The 25,999-nt window shown below is 40.7% G+C and overlaps 1 protein-coding gene across 1 annotated transcript in view; it reads left to right on the top strand.

Moving 5' to 3' along the window:
- The window catches only part of SYT6 (synaptotagmin 6), a 72,929-nt gene extending 62,502 nt beyond the window's left edge, over window positions 1-10,427 (top strand). Inside the window, exons 3-5 of the mRNA XM_044420522.1 lie at window positions 300-420; window positions 6,525-6,696; window positions 10,146-10,427. Coding sequence (XP_044276457.1) covers window positions 300-420; window positions 6,525-6,696; window positions 10,146-10,326 — 474 coding nt within the window. The 3' untranslated portion in view covers window positions 10,327-10,427. The remainder of the gene's footprint in view (window positions 1-299; window positions 421-6,524; window positions 6,697-10,145) is intronic.
- Window positions 10,428-25,999: the final 15,572 nt, after the last annotated feature.

Raw genomic sequence — 25,999 nt, 5'->3', positions numbered from 1 at the left:
ATAGTCCAGCATGTGTGTACCACCAGCAATTACCTGGCATCCACTTATTTCTCATTGAATTTCATACCTTTTTTTTTTTTTTGGCAGTTATGCCTGGGGGTATACAAGGGTCCACAGCACATGAAACGCTTTCAGAACTGTGTTAAGTGTTGAGCAAATGTTGCCCTTTCTTGCCTTGTCCTGGCAAAGGAGGAGAAACACGTAGAGAATATCAATAGAATGCAAAGCAGGGAAGTGACAGTCTGTGAAGTTCTCTTCTTACCCGTTTCTAATGCTCCATGTTCTCTCTTTTATTAAAGGAAAGTGTGGACCTGGGGGAGATCATGTTTTCCCTTTGTTATCTGCCAACTGCAGGTCGCCTCACTTTAACAGTCATAAAATGCAGGAATCTCAAAGCAATGGATATAACTGGCTACTCAGGTAGGTGCTTTCATCCTTGACACAAGGCAGCAGCTCTCTATTTCCTTGGTTTTCCTTCTGTGACAGCATCACTTGCTCCAATCAGTCAAGAAGCTTTCCTACACATTCTTGGTTATATGGAAGCCACTGCTTCAAACAGAGCTGTCTGTGAGAAATATTTATCGCACACCCACACAGAAAATAGTGGCATTCATAAACTAACAGACCATTCATTACATTTTGGTTGGAGGTCAGACAAAATGTTCGAAAGCACGGTTGGCATGAAAGCTGAAACTGTGTCACTAGAGCTTTGTTAGAAGCCAAGAAACCAAATTCATTTTTTAAAGTGATCTGCATAAATTTAACCAGGGTGTAATGTAATTAGAAGCTGCCTTTGAACTGTTTCCAAAATATAATGATGTTCTCATTTTGGCAAATATTTATATCAGAACTGAAAATCCACATGCATTTTTAAAAGGATGAATTTGGGAGTAAGAGACCAAGCTCAGGCTACCACATGCTTATACACCAGAGGTGGACAACTGCAGGAAGGGCCCCTTCTGTCAAATCTACTTCCATAGGCTGCAAACTGCAAGGTGTTGCCACAGTCTGTGGGATGCCCCAAGGAAAAAAGGCAATGTTCCACCAAAATTCAGTGGCAAGCCACTCCACATGCCCTTTTGGTATAGAGGCTAGATTGTTGGACTGCAACTTGGAGACCTGGGTTGTAGGTCCTACTCAACCTCACTGATCACTGGGTAACTTAGGCCAGTCAGTGACTGTCAGACTAAGCTACCTCACAGAGTTGTTGTGAGGATAAAATGAAATGGAGAGGAGCCTTGCAAGCTCTCTCGGTTTCCTTGCAAGAGGAAGAAAGGTGAGAAATAATGTGATGTGATGGTGGTGATAATGCTAGAGAGCTCAGCAAGGATAAAAATGATTCATTTGCAAGCTACATTTTAGTGCTTTTAGAGAACCATAGGACGAAAAGAGTCAAATAAGTTGACTTTTGTAGCAGTGAGTAGCACCATAGTCATTATATGGGGATGGTCTTTTTGCTGCTTCTGAATGTGGCAGCATGATAGGCAGAAACAGGGCTGTGCTGGGGAGCAGCAAGGGCCCAGGAGCTATATGTGGCCCACCCCTGTTGTAAATCATTCCTGGGAAATGTTTCAATTGATGTGTAACCATTTCCACATGCATTGTTTTATGGAATTCATCCCACAACTAGTCCCTGAAAAATCATGTCGAAAGAGACTACAATGAACTATTGCATGTTTCTTATTGCATTACGGTGTCCTAAGCTGCAACCCTGTGTTTTCTGAATCATCCTAGAATTTAGTGGATCTTTCTTTTTGCTGAAAGAGAGAAAGGTTCACAGGTAGACAGGAAGGTCAATCAACACAGCTCTTGGTACTGCCCCTTCAAATGCATGCATGCTCAAAATTCACACACACATGCCTTAGTCAATGGGTCTATATATCTACAGATATACATTGTGTGCATTTAAATGTGTACATTTAAAAATGAGCATAAATGTGTGTTTAATATATGTGTATGCAAAATATGTATGAATTTCAACACAATTTTAAAAAATAGTAAATTACAAACTCTTATGGAGAATGGAACTGAATGAGCTTGACCTCAAAAAACCAACCATCTCAGGAAAACTAAATCAGATCTGTCCACCCTTATAGGAACCTTGATGGCACTAAATAAGTTAAAGAAATAATAAGAATAGCAACATTTACAGGTGCCTAATTTGGCTGGAGTTCACCCTGGAGAATTCTATGGATCTTCATACACAGCAATTTTGCAAAGCAATGTGCAATTCATATAAACATGCCACCTGTATCAGTTTTCCAGTGCGCTGTGAAGCTAACCTGTAAGGTTGAATTGATCTGATCTCAGATCAGATTCAGTTTCAGCTAACCTGAAACTGAAACTGGCTCTTTTGTATTTACTGGCCACATCATTCTGTTTTATAAGCATTCAAGGGCTTAATCTGCGTGTTACAGAGCAACGGGGAGTGTGGCAAATCAGGCAAATCTTCTGCATATGCACCACTTTGCCCATACTATCCAATTAGGAAATTCAATTATTAAATGCCTGCAAAAAACTTCGGCATGTAATACGGAATTGCAAAGGACAATGTAGTGGAACTCTATCTCCTAGCACAGGTCTAATTAAGTTTGTCTTATCTTTGAGCCTTTCCATATAGGAGACCAAAATATCAGGCAACTGGTAATTGATTATTGACTCATCAGCATTCTTTGCTGATAATAAAAAGTCCAGATACTAGGCACCAGATTGGTTTGGGAAACCAAGGTGTCATTAACAGAGAGGCAATCTGTGAACGTTCATATCATTTTTTAATAACAAGAATTGTAAATAGCTTAATAAAGCAAATTGGAGGATGATATAAAGAAGAATGGAATCAGATAAGGTAACAAAGAGGAAGTTTGCTGGTTGTAAATACAGGAGCTTTGCTTTGAGAATACACAATTGCAAAACCAGGATAGAGTTAGAGAATAATTCTTGAGTCACATATATGCTTGTACTATGTCATAAGTTTCTAGGTTGCTTTTGTTTGTTTGTGTGTTGTTATAAGCAACAGTCTAACAAAGGAAAATGTAGCCATTGCCTATATTATCCAAGGGCCTTGGGAAAGTTTGGATTCCCAGATCCAAGGTCCAAAATTGTAGAGCTAGAAACTGGAGCTTTGAGCCTCATCCCCTACCCCTAAAAATTGGAATGGAAAGAACCACACAGGCTGCTGTTGAAGACAAGGAGAACAACTTTGGAGAGGGGTGAGGGAGGGGCATGGTGAGCAACAGAGCAGACTAGAGACTCTGAGGCCATTGAACCCTCTTTTCCTCTCCATTAAATGCTGTCACTAGAAAAGAGCTGTCTAGTGAACAGAACAGTAGTGGGAAGCAAAGATCACCTGCCCTCCCACCCTGTCTCGGATGAGCCTGGGCCTCTGAGTTCAGAGCTTATGCCCGTCTCAGTAGCACTGCATCCTAAGAGGCTTACATTTCAGCACCAGTGTTTAGACATAGGTGAGTTAGAAATGTTTCCTGAATTATGTGCCTTAATGGGGTATGAATAAATGAAGCCAAAATCATTTACACAGGTTTGATAACCTCTATAGAGTAGATAAGGAGATTCAGAACTTTTAGATCAGCTACTCCCACAGCCTGTTGCTTGTAGAGAAGCTTGGGAAACCTGAAACTAGGGTTTAGTTCAGTTTGAAGCCTTGCCTCAAGATAATGTTGAATGTTTGCAGATATGCAAGCATAAGTATTGTGCTGACATTTTCACCATAAAAAGACAAAAACCAAGCCTTGTCTGAGAGAATGATACCTGGAAAATAGGAAGTGCCATATAACCTAAATCTGGAAAGAAGAATTTATTCTTACCTAACATATACCCCCTGACAAGAATATATGACACAAAAGCAGCAATCGCTGGTGGAAGAGCTACCAGATCCAAAGGTCTGCTGGACTCACACGAAACAGGGACAAAAACACCTTTAAACATCCCTCTTCTTAGTTGTGGCCAACCTTTTCCTCCAACCTCCTGAGTTCCAGGGCTGGCATCCTTTATCCCCTTGTGGGTGTGTTGAAGAAAAGAGAACATTAACCCCTCAGATATCCTTTGTTGACCTCTTTCATTGTTGGAGCCCTATAATCAAAGAAGCAATGGAGTACAGTTTTCTGCCACCCAGAAAAAGATTCCCTTGCTTTTCTTGCCCAGAAATGGGAGCTCATATTTTTTTGTGGTCCTGGAAGTTAAAGGATCGCTCCATAGGATGCAATCCAGTGCAAAAAGGTCCTCCCTGAGTTGTCTAGGCATCCCTTTTATTCTCATCTTGCTCAAAATGAGCAAGACGTCCTGGTTCATTTTGATGCAGGAGAGTAACACATCTACTCCTCTGAAAGCTACTCCTCTGCCCAGTGAATTATGGGGAGCATGGTAAAGTTGGGAAACAAGCACACATAATTTGGAGAACTCTTATGCAATTACTGGCAAGTCTGTCATGTCTCAACTACATTTCCTGGGCTAGACTTGCCGGTCTCTGCAGTTTGCCCACAAACTTTTACATCTACAGCAGTAATAACTGTAAAGATGTTTGGGCAGTCAAACATTTCTGCTCAGCTGGCATTTGATACAGTTTGAATCACCGAGAATTAATGGCTCAGAAGGAAAATAGCTCAGTGGCTTTGCAGTGGTACACTATATAGTTCCTGCATCGTCTAAATACACCGTGTTTTTCTCCAGCAGCCTACAGAGCACTTATGCGGTGTTGGAAACTCAGAAGTAATTTGCCAAAGTCAGTCTCTAGGGCAGCTACTGAGGCATCACTGCCCTATTTTTCCTTCTCTCATTTATCTATTTCCATGTTTTAAAAGCTTCATTTTTTGAAAATGGTTTACAAAAGCTTACAAAACAAAATTGGTATGCAAGGTATATGCACAATCAGGTTGCTAAGGGAATGTTTATGGATGAAGGACATTTGTATCCTTTTAAAGAACAGGGAATGGACTATGAGGATGAACAAAGTCAACAATGAGCAGAGGAAACAGTTCTAGAAAAGGGAGCAAAAGGCAGGAAAGAAGTATCATTAAAAATTACTCCCACCAAAGAAAGCAAGCCAGGGCCATGTACACAGAGATTGTTTCTGGGCTTCCACACAAAAACAGCATTTCAGCTAATCCAGAACATTTGTTTCTCTCAGTGCAGTAAAAATGCTCCATTGGATTTTTTTGCTTCTAGCCATGATTGGTCTCAAACCCCTGTCCTTTCACTTGAGGGACTAGTCTTTCCTGCTACGAGTGCCTGAAGACAATAGTTGTAGCTACCTTCTAGCTAACAATAAACTAAACATCTAGAGCAAAATTGGTAGAAAGTAGACCTCCAGATATTTTGTGCTTCATCTCCCAGCTTTCCTAATTACTGGCCATGCTGGCAGGGCCTTCTGGGAGCTGGAAATCCAAAACATCTGGAAGGCAACCTTCTTCCCATCCCTGATCTAGAGTATCTGGGAATACGTTCATTGATGGAATGTTACAAGTCAAGCTTGCAACAAAGTGTTGCAGTGTTGCCATCTTCCGGCCATGTCATCTTCCATCCAATGCCCCCTTCTCAATTTTCCATCTGTCCACTCATCAGCCAATAATCATTCTATGGCCACCAAGATTATCCAGAGCTTTTCTACACAAAGCTGTTAATCTGCTGTAGCTGTTTTTGGGTTTATTTTACAACTGAAAACTAAGCACTACCTCAAGGTGGCATTATGATACAGCAGAATAACACAAATACGTAAGTCAAAAAGTGGTTCCTTTTGCTGTCACAATTAAATGTCACATTTCCCCCCATTCTAAACCAACTTGCCAAAGGTGCTTGATAGTCACAGAAGCAAAACTGCAATGGCATAACATCATTCAAAATTCCATAAACTCACATGTATAGGGAATTATGAGAGTATGACAAATGCCTTCTACACAAAAGCTCTCTGTCTTTGTCATGTAAGGGGTTTCCTCCTGCCTCTCTCTTAGTGTGTTTGCATTGCTAATGACTATTTTATATTTATTTCTGCAAATGTTGGGGTTCCCCCAAGCCTCCTCCTTGTATGTTGGTGGTAAAGTTTTGCCTGTATGAGAAACGCCACTCAGAGAATGAGTTCACTATTTTCATTGTTAACTAACCTGTACCTGTGTTTATGTGAGCAAAGAGTTGCTTTTCCAGTGTGCAGCAGGGAGAGGGATTGTGGTGGCAAGCCCCGACCTCCATGTGTTTGTAACTTAATTTTCCCAGAGCCTACATGCACATCAGCTGTATCCTTGTAGACTGTCTGCACAATTAGAAATCCTACATGTTGCAGGGTCCTAGATTGATTGCACAGAGGACCCCTTTGAGCATAGGTTTTATGCAGAAAGCTGATGGATTAATGGAAATTGGGGAGGCACCCTGCCACCATGGTCACGCTTGCCCTCCCACCACACACACACACACCCATCCAGTATTACAGTTGCTTTTCCAAACAGCACTCCCAGTAAACAGTGGGAGGAAAGAATGCATTTTTCTCAGTAATGCCATTTTCTTTTTCTCCTGATTTCCAGATCCTTATGTCAAAGTGTCTCTGCTCTGTGATGGGAGGAGGCTGAAAAAGAAGAAAACCACCATAAAGAGAAACACACTTAATCCTACCTATAATGAGGCAATAATCTTTGATATCCCTCCAGAGAACATGGACCAAGTCAGCCTGCTTATCTCTGTTATGGATTATGACCGGTAAGTGGGGGGCCTCTGCAATGCCTTAATCGTATTTGGACCATTTCCCCCCTTCACATTCCACAGCAAGACTCACTTGATTACACAACTGGCTTGCACGAAAGACAAATCATGTTACTAGAGACATTAAGCCATTCTCCTTGCTTCTCAGTTATTTTCCCTTTGAGTGAGTTAACCACCTTCCTGAACCTGCACTGCTTCCAAGAGGAATATGGATGCATTCCCCTGAAGTCGTGAAATCCATGTGACAGGATGGAAAATGCCATGCTGCCTGAACCTCAAACTGTACACAAGGCCTTTTGAAAGCCACGTGCTGGCCAGTCTCTGTGAGAACACACTTCCTACCCTCTCTCTACTTACCCAGGACAGATCCAATCCTGACTGCACAGAGAGCTAAGTCTCTGTTTTTTCTGTTTCCCCCTTTGGGGAATGCCATATTAATATTCAGTTCATGTCAGGTTACTTAGGTTTTCGTGCTTTTGGCTTGCATCCAGCATTAGTCTAACTTATTTCAATTCCCATTCTTTTCCATAGATCTACTCTATGTAGGACTGACACTGGACACAACCTCCAGGATTTAACTCCCTCCACAGGGTATCTGCTCTAGACATTAAGTCTTGGAATGCTGGTGGCAAATGACCTTGGCTCTTGTGTGCATAAAAGTACACATTACGACTAGGGGTGGATGAATCACTCTAATTACAGTCATGTCAGTTTCACATGCGTTTATTTCCACATGTCCGCCCCCCTCTATTTCCACATCATCTATGTACCTCTGAATAAACAAACATGAAAATATCCATTTAAATATTGTTAAATGTGCATTTTCTCCAAAAGTATTCATTTTACCCTAAAATGCACGTTTAGTTTAGTATGCTGTTTCAGCCAAGAAGAGAATCACAGAATTTACTGAAGTGCTTATTTTGAAGGATAACTGCATTTTGATCTGCCCAGGAAGTACAGACCAGGTAGGTTCACTTAAAAAGCTGAACCTGATGACATTTTAGAAACAAGACCATTTTTCATTTGCATAATGTTAGAGTATGCAATAGGTAGGGTATGCATTGCACTTCTGTTTATTTCCTCAGCAACTTTAGCAGCAAAGGCCAAAACCACACATTAAGAAGAATGCACAGCTCCATTTGACAATGCATCTGCCAGGTAATTTCTAGAAAAGATAATTTGCGATGTGGTATTATCATGCCCAAAGTTTCCTTGCCCTCGTTTTGCTACAATAGTTGTCACTTGTACAAAGGGAAGGAATAAGGGAAACTTGATCATAATGACATCAGCACCTTTAACTAACTGTTCCCAGATGGGTACAGGAAAAATGAGTCTATGTATGAATGTATTTATGAATTTGTTTATTTATTTCATTTATGCCACCCCCACAGCCCAAAGGACCTCTGGGCAGTTTACAGTCACAAACATATAAATAAAACACAAACAACACATAACAGTAAAACAATAACACAAAAGCAGTAAACAATCATAATAACAACAAATCCATAGCAGCCTTAATCAAACTGGCACATAGGCATAGCAGCCATATATGATAATAATACATAATTAAAACTAGAAATTTATTTATTTATTTATTTATTTATTTAGACTTTTTGGTATGCCGTCCCATTCGCATGAGCCTCGGGACGGCTTACATACAATAAATAAACAGAGTACAAATAGTGCAAATAAAATCCCGATTCACCCTGGCTGCAAATTAAAAACCTATAGATAATATTAAAAATTGTTAAAATATTGTTTAAATAAAAAGGTCTTAGCATGGCACCGAAAAACAAAACAAATCACAACGGCACCAGGTGGACCTCTCTGGGTAGCACATTCCATAGGTGGGGCGCCACTGCAGAGAAAGCCCTTCTCCAGGTAGTTAGCCTCCTAATGTCTTTCACGGAGGGTTCCCGGAGGAGGGCCCCTGCTGTCAGTCTCAGGGGACGGGAGGGCAAATATAGAAGAAGGTGTTCCTTTAGGTATCCAGGTCCCAAGCCGTTAAGGGCTTTATAGGTGATAACCAGCACCTTGAATTGAGCCCGGACTTCGATGGGGAGCCAGTGAAGCTGGTAGAGGACTGGGGTTATGTGAGAATTACAGCTAAATTCTAAATTACAACTAATTTACAGCTAAAATACCAGAAAAATACAAAGGTTTTCATCTGGTGCTGAAAAAAAACCTTATCCAAACGAGAAGTTACCAGAGCATGGACTACTGTGGGTAGACTCTGCCTGTCCCAGTAGTTGGTAAATAAGCCTAAGCTGATAGAAGGTGCTCCATGCCACTGTGTCCACCTGAGACTCAAGTGACAGTTCTGGATGCAGGAACCCCCCCAAACTATGAGCCTCATTCCTTAGGGAGAGTGTAACCCAATTCGGAGCAGGTTGAATATCTCTCAACTATACAGACCATCTGCCCACCTACATCACCACCATCTAATCTGAACTGAGTCTCAGTTTGTTGGCCCTCATCTAGTCCATTACCAAGCCCAGACACTGATTCAGATGCTACTGTGTCACCTGGGCTTGATGAAAAAGAGAGGTAGAGCTGAGTGTCAGCCAATACCTCCAGATAACCTCCCTCAGCAGTTTCATGTAGATGTTAAATAGCACAGGTGACAGAATGGAGCCCTGTGGTACTCAATAGCAGTCCCATGTTCCTTGAAAAGCAGTAGCAGCAACAATAACATTTATATCCTACTTTGTTTCCTCTTCGGAGGAACCCAAGGTGGCTTAGAACAACTACCCTGCGAGGTAGGTTAGGCTGAGAGTGAATGACTGGCCCAAAGTCATTCGGTGAGCTTCATGGACCAAAATCTGGCTCTCCCAAGTCTCTACTCCACACCACAGTGACCTAATGTGTAGTTTGGGCCTCAGCAAGAGACAGAAAATCAACTTGTGTGGTTTTCCCTAGCATAGGAAAGTAGTGATGCAAAACTTTCCCTTCCTTTAATGCTGGTGAAGTAGAAGTTAAAGATATAGAGCCTCTGTCAGGGTGCATGTTGCAGAAATGTGAAGAGTGCAGATAAAACATGGTTGCCACACAAGTCTCAGGTACTGGAAGAATTTACAGCAGGTTTCCCCAGTCTGGTGCCACCCAAATGTGTCGGAGAATGGCTCCCACCACACCCAGTAAGCATGAGCGATGGTCATGACTGCTGGCTATGCTGGCAGTTGTAGCCCAATCCAGCTGGTTAGGAACATTTGGCAAAGTCTGGGTTGCAGCTTCTGCTGCCTGCCGCAAAGCCTCGTGAGCCTGGATAGAGAAATCAAAGAAGTTCTAGAAAGGAGGAGGAATGGAAGAGCTGCTCAACAAGCAGATACACCTTCAGTAAGAAGGACCAAAACAGCTGGAATGAGCAACAGAGTAAGATGAGCCAATGGCCCAGGGTTAAGAAAAAAGTCCCTAAACCCCTTTCTATATGTGGTTTTTACTTTCAGAGTTGGGCATAATGAGATTATCGGGGTTTGCCGTGTGGCAAACAACGCTGAGGGGCTAGGACGAGACCACTGGAATGAAATGCTGGCTTACCCACGCAAACCGATTGCACATTGGCATCCACTAGTGGAGGTGAAGAAATCCTTCAACGAGGTATGTAAAGTACATTATAATTATCTTTGAATACAGGTGTGAGAGGCAGCTTAGTAGGCTGGCTGAACTGCTTTTTCTGAGAGACTTCCACTTGTATCCTGGGAGTCTTTACATGAGCTTCTGCTTACCCATCAACAAGCATTGCACCTGTGCTATGAAAGCTATAGCAATATTACAGATACATTTGGCCTGGTTGTGTTGCATCCATGTAGGGAATGCATCATAGATACTCTTACCCACGACAACCTAGAACTGATCTTGAGCATTGTGATGCATCTTGGACTTGCATAGCGAACCAGAGGAGTATAATAGCTAGCATGTTGGACTGGATCTGAGAGATTGGATCTCCCTGGCTGACTTTGGACTAGGGTTATGGTTCATGCACAGGGTTAACTCTCAGCCTAACTCTCTCAGGGTTGTTGTGAGGATATGATTGAGAGGAGGGGGAGGATTATGTAAGCTACATTTAGTTCCTTAAAGGAAGAAAGTCAGGATATCAATAAAATAAATAAATAAGTAAAAGCCCCATTGACGCACAGGTTTAGCCTATTCTGGTATACAGCTGTCATTCTGTTAAGTTCAACAGGCAGGTTGTTTGTTTGTTTTTTCAGATGTATGGACTGCCTTTCACTGAAGTATCAAAGTGGTGAACATAAAACTCAAAGGCAGAAAAAAGCAATACATGTAATACAAAATTATACAAGTTTAATCAGAAGTAAACCTGCACACTCAGCTTCATGCTACAAGCCGTAACTAGTTGAGTAGAAAGCCTGTGTGAAGAGATGGATTTAAGCAGATGTCTAAACGATGAGGATCTGTGTAATGTCTATTCATAAAGTGCTCCTAAGGCAAGTCACATGCTCAGAAGTGGTCCCTCGGATGATCTCAGGGATTATGCAGAGACACGTGGTATCAGAGTGTGACAAACTGTGGCAATGAACCACTATCTACTGGATGATCAGTAGAAAACTGGAAGGAGTTAACAGCACTGCCTGTTTGCAGGAACAGAAGCAGATAAATGATTTGCAAGCCAAACAGCTGCTCAATATGAATATATGCTGGCCACAAGGCAAAAATATCTGTGAAGCGTCATGTTCTAGTAGAAAACTTATGGAAACAGAAAAGGCCCAGACTGGGTGTTTGTGCATTTTGAAGCCTGTTGCATGTCAAGGAAAATATCTCAACAGAGGGGGAATTTCAATGAGAGAAACGAAGGCCCAGCAGAAACAGTTAGTGAATGGGTAACCCAGCTGCAGTTGAATATTTAAAGACTGCATTTTCATAGGCGGGGTTGACAAGCTAGAAAAGAAAGTACTCAGGGGATCAAATCCAAAAAGAAAATGAAGGGGAAACTGGTTACAGTGGATAATCTGACAATAGGAAAAGCCATAAAAAGGCAGAGTATATGCAAGCTTGCAGGAAATGTACTCAAAGGTCCAGTTTTATTAGCATAAGTATTAATTTATATACTAGTCACGTCAGGTGCACAAGGAAAGAAAGGTTTGATAAGAGCAGTCACACTGCAAAGATTGCTACCTGTTCTGCTTTCGGTGCTGATCTTGGGGACTGCAGGCTTCCAAGGAGGGGTTGCTATTTGCCCAGGTCAAGACAGCTAGAACCAGCACTGATATCAGTGCTCTGTCAGGCCCCTTTCTTGGAGAATATCCACTGCCACCCAGTCATGAACTATGTAGCAAGAATAGCCTTGACTTGGGCATTCTGTGATTCATTTCCAATTTAGTGGTGGGGAGTGGTATATGGATGGTCACAAGGTGGAATTTCTTTGCAAGAGAGCTAGAACCTGCACAGCCAGTCAGCTGTAAGATGAGATAGTTCAAGGGGGAACAATCCACATTTGAAAGCCCATCACTGCTGAGACTGTGAGCAACTGCGTGAAACATGCTTCAACCCACTTTTTAACTCTCTCAGCTGCATTAAGAACTTTGAGTGGCCCTTCAAAATCAAAGTTGGGAGACATAGAAACGTAGCAAAAGAGGAGGGATCTCCTGGGCCATCTAGTCTGACCCCCAGCTCCAGCTGGCTCCACTCATGACATGCAGCTTTCTACATGCTGATACTCCCATCAGTCAAGCAGAAATTATGGGGATCCACAGGTACTCCATCTCTGCTATACACCAACAAAACATTATTGTTATTTTGATTTGATTTAATTTTATGCCACTTTTCCAGCAACAAAATTGAACCTAAAATGGCTCAATAGAGGAAAAACATTTGAAAATAACATGCACATAATATTTGTGTCAGTACAACTGTATAATCGCTTCAGCGCACAGTCAGTTGAGCATAGCAATAGAGCAAAGCCAAACCATTAAATAAACACGTAAATAAACAATGTCATTTGATGCAAACATATGGTAATTCAGAATTTACTAAAAATATTGACAGCACAATTTATAAAACCAACACATAAAAAGATCCGGAAAGTTAAACAAACTCTCTCACAAACTAATCTGGGTAACTGTGCTGCCAAAAATTGTCAAAAATGAGAAAGAATGCAGAATTACCAGGAGATAAAATTAATGCCACCTGTTATCTGGCAATTTTAAGCATAGTCAGCTGTAGGCACAATGAAGTATGTCAGTGTCTAAATCACTGTTGGGTAGCTACACCTGCTCTGCCAGTACTGGGAGTGAGCGGCCTATAGCCAATAAACATAACCAAATATTGGTGACAGAAAAATGTACAGCTGAGCCACTATGTAAAAAGAAAATCAGAAGACAATATCCAGACTTAAGGGCATAGGGTACCTTGCAGGTTGCTCAGGATACAGCAAGATGAACCAGTTGCAAATGCAGCAATAGACATGAATGTACCATTGACAGTATCACAATTAGCTGAACATGAAGAAGAAACTACAAGACCTGGAGCACTTAGTTGAGCACAACTGAGATGATGGAAGAACCTGGAGAATGGTTCCGTACAGTGTAACAGAGGTACACATACGTGCAACCTCTCTAACAATATCTCTAACAGGTAAGACAACCCAGGAAATGGAGGGCTACAAGCTCTCTTGTTCCAGGAATGAACAGAAATATCTCCAGTAGCATTTGAGTCCATGGTTGTCAGTAGAAGAGTTATGCTATATGCAGGAATGGTGAATTAACTGTCCGATGACCCTCTGACTTGGCTACTTTCCCTCATCTCTTGGTTCAGATAACCAATCAGGGATCTGTGCAGAGTCCTATTGCTAGACCAGTTCAGTTTAACCAGCACTTCAGGATACATTTAATTCTTTTAGAGCATAATCCTATGCATGTTTAGAAAGAAGAAAGTCCTACAGGTCCCCAGCATTCTACAGCCTGCCAGGCTAGCCAGGGTATTCTGGGACTTGTTCATATTTTTCTGTCTTAAAATGTACCTTTAAATATTCAACATACAATACTCTGGTGAGCCTTTCTCTCTTGCATCCCCCACTTCTCTTTCTCCCTGTCATCTGTTAATCTGAAGCTGATGGGGCCCATCAGGAATAAGAAGCCTCTGTGATCCCAGAACAAACATTTTAGGTGCACATACAGTGATCATCCACCAATATATTTCATTCCTGAAAGATTTTCTGGTTATTTTATTTTGGAAGGCAGCAAACAGAAATTGTTCTGAAAAGCTTCTGTGGGTGGGAGCAGGGAACCCTCACTAAAAAAAATCATTTATAACAGTAGCCAGTACTCCTATTTACCTGGTCCACATGTACCAAATTACATTATTGCCTTAGGGAACCAAATGTTTTCTTTCGATGATAGCTTTAATTTTAGCAGGGAATCTCAGCTTTCATGGAAGATTCATGAGGCAGACTCGGCTTTGCCTTTTGTTTTATCTTTAATGTTCAAAATGTAAGTAACATTTACAGATCAGCAACCATTGTTCTCTACAGTGGCCTTTCGTAACCAGAAAGAAGACTCCCTCCAGAAGCCAGTTTGGGGAGTTCCATAGATGGAGCACAGCCTCTGAGAAGGCCTGTCTTCCATTTGCCATCCTCCTTACCTCCTTGGAGGGATGGCTCCTTCAGAAGGGCCTCCAAACCTGATCTTATGGATCAGGTAGGTACATATGGGAGAGGGCAGTCCTTCAGGTTTTCTGAAGGATATGTAACCTGCTGTGAGCTCCTTATAAGAGGGGGAAAGACAGGATATAGATGCAATGTGATAACAACAACCATCTAAGAAAAGACAGTTCAAGCACTGAGTGGGATGAGATTGTGGTTCTGGTGGGAGCACCAAGGCAAACAGAAGAATGAGATGAGAATTCAGAGTGGCAGGGCTTCTGCCTCAAGTCTGAATTCTGAAGAACATACTTTAGTGAGGAAACAAGGTCAAATGTTCTTGGGAACATCCTAGGTTAAAATGCAAAACTACAGTGCATTTTAAGATCATTTCTTACAGCCATAGCAATTGCTGTAGTGTAATGGGCTGTAGATCAGCATGAGCTGATCACCACTTCTTTAGAAGCAGATTGACTTGTGTCTTTGGCTTGGATACTGAAGAACAAACTACATATGATATTAATTCACTAGCATGTAGCTCTCCTTCCTGTTTTTCTTTGCTTTGCCATAAACTTGTGAGTCCAATCAAGTTTTGGACCACCATGTGCATGGAGAGGGAAAGTTTAATCTAAACCATCAGGCTACCTAATTGATCAAAGATAAGATGAGATGAGACTGATGGAAAGTCATTTAGGGAGAAGTAACAACCCGTGTAGATCTTTATCAATATTAAAGCCTTATTCAGCTTCATTTAGAAGTACACTTTCACAGGTGTTAATTACCATCACAAAACTCTACTTTTAGGTCCAAGAACAAAATGCACTTCTTTGATCTGCTTTTCTCTTAGCAATATGCAGGATGGAGGAGCATTCATGAATAAATGAATAAGTGAAAATCCCAGACTGCTAAAACAAATGCTAAACTGTGTACAGATCTTTTGAAGATGTGAAAAAAGAATAAGAAGCAGATGTTACAGATGTTGGGCACTGCACTCTGCTGCCCTAGTAGTAGCTGCTCAGTTACAGCATTCATAAGGAAAATTAAGCATCTGTAGAAAATAGGCGAAATGAACAAAGACCCAGGTCAGCATTCTCATAAGTTCTGCATGTGCTATTATGTTGTTCCGAAAACAATAGCTCCAGTTTTGCTAAAAATATACTGTGCATGGAACTGACATTCACAGCCTTCCTGAAAGTTTGGCCACTTATTCAAGCAGCTATAAGGCAACTGTTACTGTTTTCCATCAGCCTCAGTAACAGGAAGCGAAATCTGGCTTTTGAACTGGAAGTCCTGGTTAATGTTACTAGTTAAAGGCACATCAGCATTTAGTATTTCAGTACCCTGAATACGCTTTAGAAGGCCAGATACTGAAGATGAAACTCAAATATTTTGGCCACCTAATGAGAAGGAACAACTCATTGGAGAAGACCCTGATGCTGGGAAGGATTGACAGCAAAAGGACAAGGGGACAGCAGAGATGAGGTGGCTAGATGGAATCTCATCCTTCGTGCTGAAATTAAAGGGACTCCATGATGGTGTTTGCTTTCTTTATAATATATAGTTTGCTGTGAGCTGTTTTTGTTGTCAAAAAGTAGTAAGGATATTTGGAAAGAATGAAATCCTACAACTTCCAGCATACTTGACATGGCTGAATGCTGGACATTGTAGGACTTCAGTCTTTCTAAATATGCATAGGGTAGTACCCTACAGGTTTTTAGCTCTTTTTTTCTCCAAAGCTCTTACAAGTAAGGAACTTTCCTAATTTCCAGTTTGATGTCATTCATTCTAGATGAAAAGTAGAGGAACCATAGCTTTACATGAAGGCAAAGCACTACAAATATGATCAGAAGTCTAATGTACACGCACACAGTGCTCCTCACTTTGGCTGCTTTTATACAAGAGTGAGTCCTGAATAAAGGCACTGGTTAAAACTGCAAAAAAGGGTACCTAAGTATGCAACCTTGTAGCATGACACCTTTGGTGCAGAGTGCATGTCAGAACTGTCAGGACTGTTGTGCTTATGAGTTGGTGAGGATGCATTGGGAGAAGGGGTGTGTGTGTGTGTGTGTGTGCGCGTGCGCACGTGCGCCTGGACAAGAGGAGTTGGCTATATACCTGGTGCATGTCTGACCTTCAAAATTATATTTAGATTTGTCCCTTGAGTGTATCTCACAGTGACCACACTGAAATAACCCATCAGTGCTAATCAGTATTAGCACATGACTTGCCCTGCCAAACAGCACAAAATGATCCTTTGTCTATTTCTGCCCACAGCAAAATCCAGCACCTGGATTGAATGTCCCCAAGGCAGTGATCCCAGTAGCAGAGCCATCCCATTCCCTTTCTTCTGTGATGCTGTCTCACTCCAAATATTCCAAGGTATCAGACAAGGGTCATGTGTACAAGAAAATATATTTATAAAGACAACAGCAGCAGCCAGCAGACTATTTCTACAAGCACTGATGGGAAAAGGGCTTAGCAGAGATTCCAGGAGGATAAGCTTGGCTGTATCTGGCATCACAGATTCCCATTATCACTGGCTCATTACTGTAAAACAGACCTAAAATGTAATAATAAGGCAATTTCCGTCTTTTGGGTCCTTGACATTTATTTGTTTAAAAGTAATACATCAGGCATGTATGGAGTGCGGGCAAAATCATAGCAGGATCTTTAAAAGCAATTCTGTCTGTGGCTTTAGAACAGCCTTTCACAACTATTGTTTTGCTGTTGTGTGCTGTAGGTTTATATAAATACCTCCTAAAAGTTTTGGACTACAACTCTGAATATTTCTTACCATTTGCCATGCTGACTGAGGCTGGTGACAGTTTAAGTCCAAAGCATATGGAGGGGAGCAGGTTGAGATGACTGGTTTAAATAAGGCAGCAATAAAATAAAATAAAATAAAAAGACCCTCTGCTCCTAGCATGTTCCAGCAAGCATGGCATGTTACAGCATGCTGGGAGTTGTCAAAAATTTTTATTCCTGTACACTAATGTCCTGAGAGTCATGAAAGATCTCTAGAAAGAGTCTGACTATAATTAGTTTCGTTTTGTGTTGGGTTTGGTTTGGTTGGTATCTTAAATTCCTTCTAAAAAAGAGAGCTTAAAAAGGTTGTTAGGTGTTTTTCAAGGTTTTCTGCTGTTCCAAAAACTGATGTTAATGTATCTGCACCATATTTGCTGTTTTTGCCTATCTAATGTGCGAGAAGATCAAGAGAGTGACATTCCCCCCCTCTAGCAAGAAACAGTATCGGTGCTACTAGCTCCATGTCACCTCCAATATTTCCTTGAAGCAGTGAGACTGCGTGGCTTAGGGAGCATTACTTTTCATCCTCCAATGGAAAAAAAGCTGTGCAACTCCAGCATCCCCCAGCCTGCCATGAAAGCAAATGAGGGCAAGAAGATTGCATCTTTACTAAATATAGGATAAAGGTGGGAGATATCTCCTGCCTTTCTAGGACTTAAAAACTGCTTTAATTATTAGGTGGCAGCAAACCCAGGTTGCCACATTCACACTCTACGCTTTCAGTGTAGGTTTAACACATTGTATGTTGACATCTCCCTTGTTTGCTTAGTCTAAGACATCTTCTTTGGGATGTTTTCTCTCATTTGTTTGAAATGTGAGAGATGTTAATGTCGATACTCCCACATGGGGCTTTGGACTCAAAAGGTTAATCTGTGAAGTCCCTAACCCTCCATCACGAGGCAGAACAGCAGTATCATAGTGAGTTTGTTGTATCATTCACAGACATTTGCAGACGCAGCTCTTTTGATAATTGTATACAGAGTAACACAAGACTAGACATCTGTGGGCAAGAATTCAGAACCTGGGATAATGCATGCCTGAAATTACACCACATAGCCTCCAGACAGTTTCCCAGTGATTTCTAATTGTGAGTGCTAAAAATGCATGTATCCTCTATATCAGCCTTTCCTTACTTGGTGCCCTTCAAATCTTTCTGAGGAATTCGGAAGTTGCATTTCAAAACATCAGGAGAGCTCCTAATTGGGGAAGACTACTGGGTACTATATGATACTATTTACTTCCAGTCTGATTAGATTGCAATTTTAATTAATGACCTCATGATTATGAAGTGATCTGGCTGAACTGCACTGGATTTTTTTTTAGCAGAATGGTTCAGTCCAGTTGTGATCTAGTTCCATTTTTTAACCCCCCCCCCCCCGCCGACACAAACATCCCACAATGGAATGCCACACAGGTGCCAAAATAAAGGCAGCCTTTTTCAAGATAGGACGAAGTTCCTGTCTTTGGTTGGGTATACTTATTTTTCATGATCTGTCTGGTGATCACAGCAGGCTCCAGGACAGGATGCTGTTTTGCAGAACAAAACAAAAATTGCATTGTTGCATTGACAATCTGCTTGTGGTTCATACGAGGCAGACTTCAATGTAGTAATACTGGCTAAATAATTTATTGAGGACCTACTACTACTACTATTTTATTTCTATACCTTCCATAGCTGAAGCATTGTGTGCAACAAAATATAAGAACAATAAAATGCAATAGATAAAACATTAAGAATTAAAATTAATTTAAAATAATATAAAATAATGTTAAAAGACAATTTAAAAGACCTGGCCAAGAGTAAAGTAAGGTAAAGTATAATGTTACTATGCATCCTTTCTCTCTTACAGTATGACTTAATTAAGGTTGTAGTAACTGTATTCACTTTAACTGCAGTCATTTAAATTTTCCATAATTGTCACAACTAAAAGTCCATATACATTTTAAAAACCAAATACAAATAAAATTGTATTGTATCATATAGCATTGTAAGAAGTGTTTCACAATTATAGCTTCAGCAATTCTTATAATTCAGTAACTCATGAGTGGTTTCAGAAACACTGCCATAAATAACAGAGTTGGGAATACCCACAGGATTACCCATTATCTGCCCTTGGACCTTTTCGAGAAATTCTCCAAGAAAGATGCTTGCACAAACCCCCGGGCAGTTTACTTTCTGGCTTCCCAGCACTTACTGCCTGGAACATTTTTCCTACCATTTAGATTAAACCTCTTTCTCTGCAGCTCAAATGCACCTTCTGCATGTTCAACTTTGCAAGTAGTCAGTGGGAACAATGGCTCCTCTTGCACCGTCTCGGTTAACTTTTAACCACTCTTCTTGTTTGTCAGTCTTAGCCAGAGCTTAAAACATATTCCACCTCCTCAGTTTCTGCTCAAAACTTTCTTCTGTGAATATTCAAAGCCAGTATCTGATATCCAACAATAGCATGCCAGCTATAAATTATTAAAATGTGGATGTCTGCTTGATAGCTGCCATGCAATAGTATTTAGGATTTGATAGATGATATGTGTTGGCAATGGTTTGCAGTATTCGACAAAGAATGTTGGAACAAATTTTAACATAAAAGCTATGTTTGTTGGAATTCTGACAAAATTTGAGAATAGTTAACTTCAATACTCAGCAAGTATACATCCAATTAAAAACAAATAATCAAATGTTCTTTCTATACATTCATATTTTGTCACATTTCATATTTTATGGTTATCATTCAGAGGCAAAGTCAATTTTTCTCCTATTTTGAAACTACCCATAATTTCCTTTCAGTTCTGCCCTTGACCTTCATTGTCATTCACTCCTAAATCCTTGCCAACTTAACAACCATTTTGAAATGCATTGCTCAGAAATGAAGAGATTTCATTGGCACAAATCTCATTTTTACTTCCTCTTCACTCTCAGTGTTTTCATCTGCAATTCTTTTCTGCTAAGTAATTTTAGTTTGCTCAACTTATTCATCCATCTTTTGCTTATTCGAGCCATTTGCTCGCCACATTTAATTGTTTTCCATCCCAGCCTCTTTCATCACTTTCTCCTAATATGTTTGCTGAGTATTTTGTTGATGAGGTGAACTTGCACTGCCTCATCTCAGCATATTGACTTCTCTCTACTGATCTCATTTTGCTCCTTGTTCTTCTAATAACAAATTGCTTGTTAAACCTATCTCTTGTGCCTTCCCTTCCACTTCTTGATTTCTCATGTCCTTTCTGTCTGGCTATACCATAACTACGGAACTGTCTCACCCCTTAACATTCTATTGATTATTTCTCTCATTTATTTTTAAAGAGAGGTTTAAAGGTGCTCTTTCCTTTTCTACTATGATACATCTCTAGTATGATACATCTCTAGGCAGCTGTATGAATCTGCTTCTGTTTCTTTCTGATTATGTTCTTTTTGCATTGACATAGATCATCATATTCTTTAACGCTCACAATTAGATTATAACCCTAAGAATTTTAATTATTGTAGGTATATTAAATGTTAGAAATTAGAAGATGAATGCAGCACTCCAAATGTCTCAACAGTACCAAGTAGATTGGAAGCTGCCTATCTGATTGCTCATGTATCTTGTTGTTATTCACCATCATTAACTTTCTGAGTGACTGTGAGCAAAACTGAGGTGTCCAGGATTCTCACTCCAGGCCTATGGCCATGGCCTTCCCCCACCGACTTAGCTCTGAATTGCTGATTTTTATCGTAAGCTGCTGCGTCCCCTGGCTACAAAACCGACAGGAAACCTTGCTCACTTCAAGGAAAAAAAGCTTGGCTGCAAATGATTCCTTTTCTCATAGTATTGAGAAGTAATTATGTTTATTTAGGGATTTGTATATAAACACTCCAGAAACACACTTTTTGATTAGGATGATTGAATTATTGTAAAACACAACAATGAAGATTCAATACTGCTTGCAATTCTAAGCAGCCATGGGCAGCTCAAAAAGATCTTTTCTCCCAAGTCAAATCTATACTGATGATTTTAGTGCTAAAATGTTTATTCCAGCCACCCAAAGGTAGACATTTAAAACACTCTTGCCCCAATCCATCAAGTAGAATCCAAATTTAATCATACTTTCAGCAGATCCATTGAAATCAATTAGAATTAAGTTAGTCGTGACTAATTTCTCCTATTGATTGTCATGGCTATGCTCTAAGCGTGACTTAAGTCTGGTTCCAACGCAACTACTGTTTTGTGTGTGAAAACCATTAAGGGCAAGAGTGAGTATATCCATTCAGTGCAGTGCAGATTGCAACCATGCACAAGTAGAGAGATACTCTCTCCTTTCATCTAGATGTGTGGGACAGCCAACTCTTGCAGAAGTCCCATTTAAGCCCGAGCACACAGAGAACCCATGGTTCAGGATGCTAGTACATTTCTTATGCACTGTTTATGACTTTGCTGAATGACTTGTTGCCTTTCTTCTTTCCTCAGTGGCATGGCCGAGCAGCCAGCTTTGACAGCCAAGGCTCATGCCCATCTCCCAAACCACCTCAGACACCATGATACATCAAGTCGTGAAGCCAATGGGACTCAAACAAATTCTTTTGTTTTGGTCTGAAATGTTGCCACGTGTCCTGAATCCTAAAGCAACCTGTTGCTGAAAGACAGAAGAACTGGGCATCAGACACTGAGAGTACTTGTTTCCATGATGACGAAGGCAGCAAAACTGTTTCGTGGTCATAGTTGTCTTAGTTTTTTATGTCTCTCAAGGTGGTGTTCTCTGTGGTTTTCACTTTTCGGATTTGGCTGCCTGGAAGAATGAGAAATAGGCTGAACTTCTAGCCTGTAAACTAACATGTAAAATAGCTGCTTCTGTGTGTATGGACAGGAAAATACATAAGAGAAGTGTTGACATTCTGCAGATAATCATGCAGGTTTAAGAAGAGAACCAAGCATAGCAAATACGAATGGAAAAATGAGGAAGCCTTGATTAGACTCTTTGTGACATGTGAACACTCCTTTGTTATTGTGATCAGTGACACATTACAGGTTTTCTTATCCATACTGTGATGTTCATGGAGTCTGTGCAGTGTGCATCCCAGCCTGCCCTTTGGTGTGTTTTAAAGAGTTGCTAATTCCTCAGGGAAAAAATAACCATTTTCTGATTTTATGTCCTCTGAAGAACCTTTTGCATGAGCTCAGTTGCTTAAGGTCCAGCCCACTCTGCTGCAGTTCTAGAGCTGGTCACAGCCTTGTAATATAAACAACTCTCTCTTTCTCTTTAAAGATCAGTTTCCCATCCATTTTTTCCTCCCAAAAGTAGTAAAATGGCTGTAGTTGTAATGTCCAACCTAGTTTGCCTAGGATTTTTTTCTAGGACATTTTTCATTTAGCTTAACTTTTTTTTTAAGGAAAGGAAGATTTGCTACAGCTAGGGGAAAGCTATGAAAGCTATAACATTTCACATAATAGTTAAATTAACTTCTCCCTTAAATTTGGGGAATTATATTTTTTAAATCCCATGCTGAAAAAGTTGAAACTTGTAATATATTTTCTGTCAATGTTCTGAGTCATTATTTTCCACCTGTTCCTCTAATTCTTTTGTTTGTAAAAACCACAAGTTTGTCACACAGCATTTGTGTTGGTCTGAACTTGAGGGTGCTAATAGCTGCGCATCAGCATTGCGGGTAATCTCATTTGGATGCCATTTTGGCTTGTGTAGCTTTCAGCATACTTGCCTTTGGCACTTTGCTCCTTTCTTGCTCTTATATCTGATTCTTGTTTTCTCACAGTGCAGTGTCCAAATGCACTATCCACATAAGTTACACAAGATTAACTAACGCAGCTATCTCTGGGAAATAATGCATTAGGTCTGCTTGTCTCTCCTATTCTTAGATTGCCTTCTAAACATTATTTTCATTTCCAGGAGATATGTGCAAGGGCATAGTTTCTCCATAGCCAAACAGCATGATCGCAGTAAGCTCGTGCCACAAATCTTAGCAAGTGCTTTTTTCAGTGCAGGTACTGGGTTCGATGATAATCTACTTCAGCTCAGGCCTGGCACATACATTACCTTCAATGTCATGGGAACTGCTGTGATGTATCTGCTTCTCTGCCACCACCAGTAACATTTGACAGCAATCATGAAGGCAAGGCTGTTGATGTGATTAATGACCGCGCCAGCATTATCAGCCCCCGGGTAACATAAGTAGCATGGCTCAGCTAATGTGGACAATGCTGCCGCTGAAGGAGCATGTGAGGATCAGGCATCATATCGTCTTGTTATTCCTGTTATTCACACATGAACTATATCAGTACAACTGAGCCCAAATAAAATTGTTAGATTCTCCCATTGGCTTTTCAGTTCACAAAGCAAATCTATTCTTCCCTTAAGATCAATACTAAATTTCAAAAGCACAAAGTCTCTAGAGAAAGTTGAGCACCTCTATCTTTAATTGAAATCAATGGAAATGATTTCTAATCTCATTGATTTTAATAGGAACTGAGGTGTGCTAAGGTTTACATCCCATCGGTTTCAGCTTGGCTAGCTTTCTCTGAATTACATCCTTCAATTTAATTAAAATAAGGTGATTCATGTCTGGAAATAAAGGATAGGTTAGAATTCCAGCACCATTCAGTTTTGATAAGAATTTACCACCGAAGGATTTGAGATTTAAAAAAAAAAGTGGGGGAAACCAAAACTGGTGATTCATCCAGGGCCCAGCTTTGTTTTGCTTTTAAAAGTCTGATCTTGGATCCCTTAATATCCACCCATATTAGTGCTTAATTATTATACTTTTTTGGCAGGATTTTCATCTTTAACAGTTATATGATAAGCAGATACATTATGATCCTCCCCTCTCTTCCCCAACAGCTGTACCTGTTGAATTTGGGTGGTACATATGGAGGACAATTTCGTTTCAATTCATTTTATAGAAGAATTAGCCCAAACTTGCAAAGCTGCTCATATTCTGGAAAGAAAGAACTCAAAGAAAACAAACTTTAAAAACTGAGAAAGCAAAACTGACAGGTTCATCCAGCCGTACTGGAAACAAAGGTTCCCTGCATGGCTCACCATTCTAGAATTAATTTGTCGGAAGCAAAAGGTACTGGTGATATCCAGCACTAAGTTGGTGCACGTACAATATTTCTTGTGCATGGTGTACTATGCAGTGGCAAACAGATGATGAGTGCCACCAGGCCTGAAAATGCTGGCTGCTTTTACACTGGGTAGTGGCCAAAACCCAATGCTATCCAAGTGAGTGACTCTGGATCAGGGAAATCAATTACAATTGTGTACATGGTTACCTATGGCTCATTGATTTCTATGGGACAATGCTATAAGATTACTTGTAGCCACTATCTTTGCCAAGCTTTGTACAAATAGCTTTTGTTATGCTTCTTGTCTCTTATCTGTGTTGCTGTTACTTTCTTTCAAGCGATATTTGAAATTCACTTTTTAACTTGAAAGACTATGACCTGGAATGGCAGAAGTGTCCTCAAATTAGCACCACACATTTCTGTTCAGCCAGGTCAGTTGAGAACTGGGCCCTACAATTACACACACAAAACACCCACCCTTAAATTCAACCTCAATTATTGCCTACAGCAGGGCTGAGGAATGGGGGGCCCTCCAGATGATGCTGGACTACAGTTCCCACCAGCCCGAACCAGGATGGTCAAGGATGAAAGATGGTGGGAGTTGTGGTCCAACAATCCCTGGAAGCCCCCTGTTCCTCATTCTGCATCTACACTCTGGTTTAATGTTCTGACTCACTGATCTAAAAACTTTCCAGATGTATGTATATAACTTTGCAGGGAAATTTTGTTCAGTGAGAGACCAATTCATTCTAGCTCTTCACCACACCTTGTGTCTTAATTTCCTTTGTATGTGCCACATGCTACAGGAGCATCAACCTAATAAAATGACTTTTTGGAATCTCTTATCTTTGCCAGTAGAGTATTTTTCTCTCTTATACAATTGTTGATAGGATAGCCTTTCTAAAAACAAAACAAGACACATTATGCCAGCTGAAGAAAGTGCAGAAGGAAGAGAACCACAGCCAAATACGGAGAATGCAGGGCTGTGGAACAATATTCAGTTCAAGGGCCAAATTTAACTCTGGAAAAGGTTTTAGGGACTACATGTCAGTGGTGAGCAGGACTGAAGTGTAGGGGCAAACGTTTTTAAAAAATGATACCCTATTTAACTGAAATGTCCTACTGCCAGAATGGTGTTCCTGCTGCACTTGCCCCTCAACTCAGGGTAGGTGACGATGAGGGGCTGGAGGGCATGTATCCACCACTACTGCCATTCATGCACATTGAAAAGAACGCCTGGAAAGGGTTGTTGCAAGTTGAAAACATCTGAATTCTGAATTCACTTGCTTTCCTTTCCTCTCTCCATTCCTTTTTGCTTTGGTGTCATGTATATTAGACTATGATAAGACAGAAGCTGTCTCATTTTAATGTATGTACAATGTGTTAGGAATGTTAAGCCCTTAATACTATGATCACAGTGAGTGGATAGTAGCAGTCCTTTATGCAAGAGAGGAGAAAAGAACATGGCTCAGCATGCAGTAGCTTCCGGGTTCATCCCTGGCATCTCCAGATGGGACTGGGGAGATGCCTGGCTGGAATCATTGTTCATAAGGGTACCTCAGTGGTGGGCAATATGTGGTCTCCCAGATGTTTTGGCCCACAACTCCCATGAATCCTAGTCACCTGGAATGCTCCCTAACTTAAATCTGTACCCAAATGGCTCCTTGAAATTCTTCAGAGAAGTAAGGGGGAGAGACAGTTACCAACAGTTTCTTGTAGGAGGAACTCCTGATAGCAGAAGCAGGCCAGAAGCTTGGTAGCCTGGTCACCATTTTGCAAACCCCACCATGTCTCAGACCTAGTGTGATTTTGGGCAGCTGTGACAGGGTAGCCATCACACACCAAA

Source organism: Varanus komodoensis, unplaced genomic scaffold (assembly GCF_004798865.1).
Source record: "Varanus komodoensis strain SLA01 unplaced genomic scaffold, ASM479886v1 scaffold1, whole genome shotgun sequence".
NCBI classification, from domain to species: Eukaryota; Metazoa; Chordata; class Lepidosauria; order Squamata; family Varanidae; genus Varanus; species Varanus komodoensis.
The sequence above is the reverse complement of the archived record's forward strand: the minus strand, read 5'-3'. Positions and strand labels throughout refer to the sequence as shown.